At 39.8% G+C, this 8417-nt stretch overlaps 1 protein-coding gene across 1 annotated transcript in view; it reads right to left on the bottom strand.

Moving 5' to 3' along the window:
- Positions 1–433: 433 nt before the first annotated feature.
- LOC101007020 (calcium-activated chloride channel regulator 1) overlaps positions 434–8417 on the bottom strand; it is a 32988-nt gene continuing 25004 nt past the window's right edge. The window contains exons 10-14 of the mRNA XM_009212166.2: positions 7152–7367; positions 6303–6564; positions 5059–5229; positions 1903–2139; positions 434–1061 (exon numbers count right to left, since the gene is read on the bottom strand). Of these exons, the coding sequence (XP_009210430.2) occupies positions 670–1061; positions 1903–2139; positions 5059–5229; positions 6303–6564; positions 7152–7367 (1278 nt within the window). The 3' untranslated portion in view covers positions 434–669. The remainder of the gene's footprint in view (positions 1062–1902; positions 2140–5058; positions 5230–6302; positions 6565–7151; positions 7368–8417) is intronic.

Below are 8417 nucleotides of genomic sequence, written 5' to 3'. Positions count from 1 at the left end.
TACCTTTCCCACCTTATCCCCACTGCCATGGCTTAAAGCATCGCTAACTCTTGTAATTTCATGCACATAACATTCATTTTTGTGCCTAGAGAACTTTCATTATGCTGTTCTTTCTTTCTTCAATGCCATCACTTCCTTAAATGCACCATCATTGCTCAAATTTAGAGAAAATAAGACATGTTCCTGGTGATGCTGGTCCAAAACCCCTATATAACAAGTCATGACTTTTATATTTAAATAATTTAGTTTGGTCTTTCCTTCACCAAAAGAAACCAAACAACTTTTAGCAACTCTGTTAGATTTACGCAATTGCATGTTTTTTTAAGGGGCAAAGCTCCTTAAAACAAATAAAAACATTCTTCCATTTATCGATGCAAGCCCTGTTTCTTTCTAGTATTCAAATTCATTAATAAAAGACTCAATGATTATTAAATTTTTGGATTTGAATGGATAGTTTTTATGCATATATACCTAGTTGTTTAGCATTTTATTTTATCGCCCCCTACAGGAAGTCTAAAATACATTTAGTATATCGCCCCCTACAGGAAATACATTTAATATATCGCCCCCTACAGGAAATCTAAAATACATTTTAGAACATTTTATAATCAAAAAAAAAAAAAAAAAAGGATGAATGATTTATTTTATTTATCTCACAAAAATTCAGCCTTAGCCTATTGACAGCTGCAGTTCTCCTATCCACTTCCACATAATTTTTAAAATGTGAATGCCAGGAATGGTGCTGTTGATACTAATATTAGGACAAGGAGCAGATGTTTCATCAGGACTAGGTGTCTCGGGCGGAGTCTGTGGAGGAATAAACAAAGATACTCGTGCAATGTTGGATATTTCTGATTTTAGATCGACCTTATCAACAGCCTGAATAGCAATGAAAAGATCTGTGCCATTTTCAAAAGTAATGTTTTCTGGTTTAAACAAAAAGACTTCCTCAGAGTTGGCTTCCTTTGGGATGAGAGCAGTAGTATTCACTTGAAGAGATTCATTGAACTTATCTCTGAGATCAAGAATACTTGTACTTATTCGAATGATATACTTGTGAGCTAAAAAGAAAAAAGAAGAATGTGACTTCAATTCTGAAATCTTAAAGAAACTTCCTAAGCTGTAGAACTTTAAAAAATATTTATAAAGCTTTAAAAGTCTATTAGAAATTATATCATCACCCCATAAGATTCCCAAATAAATGAACCGATGGTCCTATTTACAAGGGTCACTATCTCTTTTACATTCTTCTTTGTATATAATGACACAGTGATAAGCGTAAAACTGGATTGGGCATGACTTAAAGCCTTGGGCAGCATTTCTGGGCATAGTGCCTGGCAGAAAGAACAGGTTGTTTAAAAAATGTTTATTATTTTATTATTTATAGAGGGAGTTTGCACCAGTCCTTCTCAAACTGTAATGTGTGTACAAATCACCCAGGGATCTGAAAATGCAGATCTGAAAACACTTTCTAACAAGTGTTCATGGTATCCGCATGCTGTAGTCTGCAGACCGCACTTTGAAAGAGAAAGTCTGATAGCACCTGAGGTTCCTTCCAAAAGAGCTCTGCTCTATAGACATCTATGCTCTATTCCCAGTTCTTCCCCAGGAGTCACTGCTCCCCAGAAAATGGAGTTTGTCAAAGGACAGTTTGGCAAGGTTTCAGAAACTAAGTGAGGTTTACCTTTCCTGGCTGAAACCTCTTACTCCCAAAGTATACCAGTTTTTCAGGTTTTAAATCTCTCTTCTTTAAATACATTTATCCCTCATTTCAAAGGACCAGCAAGATCCCTCCTGCTTTCTGCCCCCAAGCATCAGAACACGGCTGCCTGCCTCACCCACTTCTGCTCCTCTGCTTGGCTGGTAAACTCCTTTACAGGGTCCACGCCAGGTTCAGCTTACCTGTTCCATGGTCATAATCATCCCCAGGAGCTGTCCAAGTCAGATTAATGAGACTGTGCCCGTGAATTTCCGCCTTCAGGTCGGTGATTTGGCAAGGTGGGAAGAGATCAGGTATGGGAGCATTTGGGACACCAGAAGCCACAAATGAGCCTCCCGAGGATGTTCTGCTGAAACATACTTGCTTGCGTTGAACATCGTCCTCAATTTCAGGTCTTGGTGGATTCCATTGTATTTCATCTGCATTAAAAAAATTATGCAAAATATGGTAAGCAACATCACTAAATGGTGATACCTCCGTCTGTTTTATTATCAGATCACCCTCTTCCTATTCCCCACTTCTGCTTCTTTCCTTCCGCACACAGAATTAATTTTAAATATTTGGAGACAAGACCCCAAATACGGTTTCATCAGAGGGAAAAGAGCAAACAGAGAATCACAGCTTTTGATCTCTTAAGATATTTCCTGGATATTTAGTGGAATAACCTTTTGGAATTTATTTTCATGACATTTGTCCTGAAATTGCTTCTTTTCCCATCTCTTTGCCCATCCTGATCTTGTCTTTCCGCAAGATCAGTTTCAATACTACCTCTGTTTTTCCTTTCCTTTCCTTTCCTGTCCTGTCCTGTCCTCTCCTCTCCTCTCCTTTCCCTTCCTTTCTTTCGTTTTTGTTTTTGAGACGAAGTTTCGCTCTTGTCATCCAGGCTGGAGTGCAATGGCGCGATCTCAGCTCACTACCACCTCTGCCTCCCGGGTTCAGGGGATTCTCCTGCCTCAGCCTCCTGAGTAGCTGGGATTACAGGCATGTGCCACCACACCGAGCTATTTTTTGTATTTTTAGTAGAGATGGGGTTTTACCATGTTGGCCAGGGTGGTCTCGAACTCTTGACCTAAGGTGATCCACCTGCCTCGGCCTCCCAAAGTACTGGGATTACAAGAGTGAGCCACTGTGCCCGGCCTAAATACTAACTTTGTTTTAAACCTCAGACTGCCTCAAGAAATGTCTTCCACCTAAGTAATAGTGTGGGTTTCATTATCTTTCCTATTTATTTGGCAACTAATCAACTGGACCTTCAAGAATGCCTTGATTGTTTATGCATATTTCTTTCACTTTCTCCATGTTTGTGTTTCATGTTTCTTATTAAATTTCAGTTTTTAATGAAATGTTTTATGTTAGAGGTTCCAAAATTTTGTGCTTTTGAAAGACTTCTGATTTTCTTAGTAAATGCATGGGAATCTAGTTATTGTAGTAATTCCAATTTCATTCACATTCTTGTCAAAGATAGGTATAAAAGTAATCCTGGAATTTAAAAAATACCCTGGTCTGTTCAATCTATAGAGTTCTCAAGTTCTCTTTTCTTTTCAATAAAAATATCTCATAAGATCCTAACATGGCATTACTTAGAATTTGTTTTCTCATAAACTCTACCTCTTTATAAAATTTTTATCTGTTAAAGACCATTTAATCTTCATACCCATTAATCTGGTCTTTGGCAAAGATGAAGTGAATGCTCTAGCAGGTTCAGGGTTCATATTGAAAGCACCAGTAGAGACTGCCATTAAGGCTTATCGAGGGATAGAGGGAAGAACATGGCCTACTGTTATGCCAGGCACTAACACTATTAGTTATATGAACCCATAACCTCTCTAGCTTCTGTTTCCCCATCTTTAAAAATGGATACTTACAAGAATGAAATGTATTACTGTAAGTAAAATGCTGTGATAAGGCTAGACTTAGTCACTTAACCAGTCCCCTTCTGCCTCCTTCCCCTAACTCAAAAAGCAGTGGCATTGGCTGGGCGCAGTGGCTCACGCTTGTAATCCCAGCACTTTGGGAGTCCGAGGTGAGCAGATCACAAGGTCAAGAGATCAAGACCATCCTGGTCAACATGGTGAAACCCTGTCTCTACTAAAAATACAAAACTTAGCTGGGCATGGTGGCATGCACCTGTAGTCCCAGCTACTCGGGAGGCTGAGGCAGGAGAATCACTTGAACCCGGGAGGCAGAGGTTGCAGTGAGCTGAGATCACGCCACTGCACTCCAGCCTGGCGACAGAGCAAGACTGTCTAAAAAAAAAAAGAAAAAAAAGAAAAAAGGCAGTGGCATCTTTTAAAACATTTCCCCTCTATTATCACCTCTGCATGAGGGACACCATGTGTCTCTGAATCCTCTCTTCACTAAGCACACAGCCAAGTAAAGATGACAGTGGGAAGGTTCTCAAAGGAGCTCTTCTCCTTCCCCCACACCAACATCAAGAAAAAGCCTGCCCAGGACAGGGTGGAGATTGATGGAAAACTAGTCTGGGAACCCACTGGGACACAAACTTGGTCTCAACTCCTTCTCTAGTCCAGGGCAAGTGTTTGTAACCAAAAGTGGTATGGGACTGTCTGTTTCATGGACATAATTTTCTCACCTGCTTACACGTGGGCTCAGTGTGCTGGCCCGCGTGAAATTCATCTGCTGTGCTCCCTGGTCTGAGCAGGAGGAGAAAAGAGGAAAGACAGACAGTGGACTTGGATAATGATATTGATGTAGATAACAAACCCTAAATTATTGCTTTTTAAATTCTGTTTAAATGATTCATTAGGATAAATTAGAAATGCTTCAATGGAAAGAACTTCATTAAAAATGTTTTTAAAATAATGATAAAATCTTTATTAAATACTATTTACCAGTAACAGTTTGTTAGATGTGTTATTTATTCTTTGTGACCATACTATCGGGTAGCTGCCATTATTATCCTTATTTTACAACTGAGGAGAGTGAAGTACAAAAAGATTACACAAAATACTGTATTTGATAGAGGGCTGGGCTTTGAAGTAAGGCAGTCAAAAGCTGTGTTCTATCGAGTGATTTTCAGCTGGGGGCTAGTTTGCCCCCCTAAGGGACAGTGGATGACATATGGAGACATTTTTGATTGTCATGACTAGGGAATTGCTATTGACAAATAATGGATAGAGGTTAAGGATGCTACTAAACATCCCACAATGTGCAGGATAGCCCTCCACAACAAAGGATTGTCTGGCTCAAAATCTTAGTAGTGCCAAGGTTGAGAAACCCTGATTTAATCATGCACCATTCTGCCCCACGGGCTTAATAGTTTCCTCTTGAAACCAATCCTTTTGCACAAGCCAGCTGTGTTATTACAGATTACTTACCATTCTCAATCCAGCCAGGTACGTACATTACTCCACTCTGCTGGGGTATCGCTCTCCGTCTGACTGGGTTAACTCCTCCCAGAGCCCGCACTTTTACACTGTATCTACCATTTGTGTCATAAGTTGTGAAATACCTTGAGTAGACACCGTCATCCTTAGCAGCATCAGCACCTTGATAAAGAATGAAGGAATTAATAAATATCCTAAAGGTAACTGGGAGGGTATTTGTATATTTCCAACTCATATGTAGGCTAAGAATTTTCAAAGCAACAAGAAATTCTTCATTAGCTCCAAGAGACCTTAAGATTTTGGTGTGTTGAGGGTGAGGCTTACTTCTTTTATCACTGTGTGTGTAGTGTGTGTGGTTTTAGGTATACATTCTGTCTTCTTGAATTGTTGACTTTTTAAATGAAATCTAAGATGATATCGTTTCTTTGTTACACCCAACATAGCACAAGGTAACTAGTCAATAAGTATCTGTTGAACTAAATTAAACTGCTATATGTAACTGTGGAGGAAAAAAATGTTGTATGGTTATTTAATAAACTTCATGACTTCTCCCCAGGGTAGATTTAGGTGGGAAATTCATTCACAGGATTCATTCTAGTAAGGTTACTTGCTTCACAGTAAGAAGACATGTTTTTTTCTAAAAAGAAATGTAGAATTCTCTTTCTCTCTCTCCCCGATAGACTTCTTAAAGACAAGAATAAGGGGCAGAATTTTCACTTTTGGGGCAAGTTAATATAGAATCTGCATAGATGCAGGAACCATATAGGACTGTGCTTGAATCTATGTCTGCTGCTTTCTAAATGTGAAAGCCTCAGTGAAGATACTGTAAAAACAAAGATTATATATGTCTTTATATGTATGCATTTGTGTATATATACATACACACATATGTGTGTGTACGTATGTGTATATACAAAGCACCTACCACAATATAGTTATGAATTTTCCTCTTTTTCTTTTTTTGGGGTTTGTGGAATACCCTATGACAACTCCCTAGAGGCTCTGAATCCATTGAGCTTGAGCCATTAATGTGTTTTGGGCCTTGCAGAAGACTTCATATTTTCCAGCATTTTGAAATGTAGGAATTGTGGGGAAATGGAGAACTCTCCCAACCAGACCCCAGTGCTGTTCTGCCTTGCCTGTCTAACTGCCCTCAACAGACTGTGCCCTCTTGGCATTCCCTGGTTGCTTCTTGGAAAAAGAAATATATACTTTCCAATTTCTTGGGTGATTACCTGCTCCATTATCCAGTAGTTCCAAGGTAACTGTTTTTCCATTCTCTGATTCAATCAGGGCTGTGACACTGGCCCTGAGAATCGGAGAGGCTCCTTGGCGAATATTTGCATAAACTATCATAGGGCTGGGGAATTTGCCAGTGTCCTTGTTCATTTTGGAAGTCACTGTAATTGGAGGCAGGGTAGCACTGGATGCACGGGACGTGACAGTCAGAGTCAAGGTTTGTGAGCTTGCTTGCAGGCTGTATTTCCAAGTGCCAACCTGAACCAAAACACATGTAAACATTTCCAGTGAATAACTTTAGGTGACACAGACCTGACTTCAGTGTCACGTACAGGAAAAGCCTCTGATACAAGCATGTTGGAAGCATATCTAAGAAGAGGTGTGCATGTTTGATACTCTGTCAGCCACGGGGAGCTTCAGTGTGTTTAAACTAACTATATCGTTCCCATTGTCAAGAAAATTCCACGGGGGGTGTCAGGGGGATGGTGAGGTCTGAAAGCTGTATGCTTATTGTTGCTTTGTTTTTATAAGAGACGAGTCTCTGAGATAAAGCAAATCGTTTTTGTGATCCCAAAACGTGGAGGATCATTTTGCATCTTGATTACTATGTAATTTGAAGGTTCTCCATTTAGTACCTGGACAAAATATCACCTATTTCCTTTCTCTTTACTTGCTGGCATACTGAGTGATTTTCATTGGATGGAGACTTTTTTCCTTGTTCTCTCTTTGATTCAATACTGACTCTCCTTTTAGCAACTGCCAACATTTAAAATGCTACAATTATACTGTGAAAGCTTTATTTTATCTTGTTGAATTATGAGAAACAAAAAAAGCTGACTCCATACCTTAGCAATGCCTGGGATTTGGAGGAAGGCCATTTTGGTGTTTTTGTCCACTACAAAGCCATCTTGCTTCTGTCCACTGGGATCCCAGAGAAGGATTTGGGGAGGCTGTGTTGTCCAGGTGACAAGAAACAAAGTGTCCTTTCCCACTGTGCTGTCCACGATCACTGTGCCATTCATCCACTGGCTGTTCTGGAGAGTTGATCCCTTACTCTCAAGCTGTTAAGAAAAACAGCTCTTACTTTCTGGAGAATACAGCTCCCATCACATGGTCTTTTCCCTTCTGCCCCTGTCTTCCCAGTGCCCCATCAAAAAGACTTCAGTGATGCCTGAGTCCTTGATTTGGTGTTAGGAGCAATTATGATGCAGTTCTAAGTTATCTTTCTAGCCTTAGCTTCCACAATTTCCCTTCCTCCACCCAAACAAGACCACTTCCCCAAAATATCCTTGTGAATCCCTGACTCTTTGACTTTATTATCATACTCTTTACTTTTCCTAGAAGGCTTTATGTTTGTCTTCTCCATTTATCTAAGCCTTCTTAGTCTTCTCTATTTGTCTAAGCCTTACTCATCCTTCAAAATTCAAATTTTACTTTCTCCGTAAAGTTTTCTCTGCTGTCCATCTCATTTACCAGTTGTAAAAAATTTCCCCTTTTCCTCTGATCTCCTATAGGATTTTATTTCTATCAATCCTTTGACATTCATCACACCCACACATTGTGGGTATGTGTGACACCCACACATTGTGGGTGAAATTGTCTGAATTACCTAATTGCTAGGTCAGGGAGTAATTGCAGGCCCCGTGGAGATAAATGAAGTAAGCCAAGGCCAGCTTGTTTGGAATAGATGAGGGAGCTGCAGAGCAGGGAGTGACGTAGGGAAGACTGTTATAGAAAATGTGATTTTGAGGATTATCTCCTAGGTAGTTATTGTCTCAAAGTTAGCACCTATTAGAAGACAGACTGGGCTGGTCATGGAACCAGATTTCCTAGTTTCACAGGTAGATTACAAGCTGGCATGTGGAGAAAGTAAAGCGCGATTAGACCTGGTTCTTGTGGCATGCTGGTGAATGAGTCTTGCTCATTTCTCCATCTCTCTCACTCTCTCTCTGTTAAGTTTCTTAAATACAAAAATCACAGGCAGAAATTTCCTAAATGTGAACTTGTCCTTTTATCACTTTAATTACTTTTCTAGGACACATTCCTCCATTTTCCCAAACCAGGCCCTTGAGTTTAATTTTCTAAATCTGAACCAGCATAACCCAGATGGA

Source organism: Papio anubis, chromosome 1 (assembly GCF_008728515.1).
Source record: "Papio anubis isolate 15944 chromosome 1, Panubis1.0, whole genome shotgun sequence".
Classification (NCBI taxonomy): domain Eukaryota; kingdom Metazoa; phylum Chordata; class Mammalia; order Primates; family Cercopithecidae; genus Papio; species Papio anubis.
This window is presented reverse-complemented; position numbering and strand designations above follow the sequence as displayed.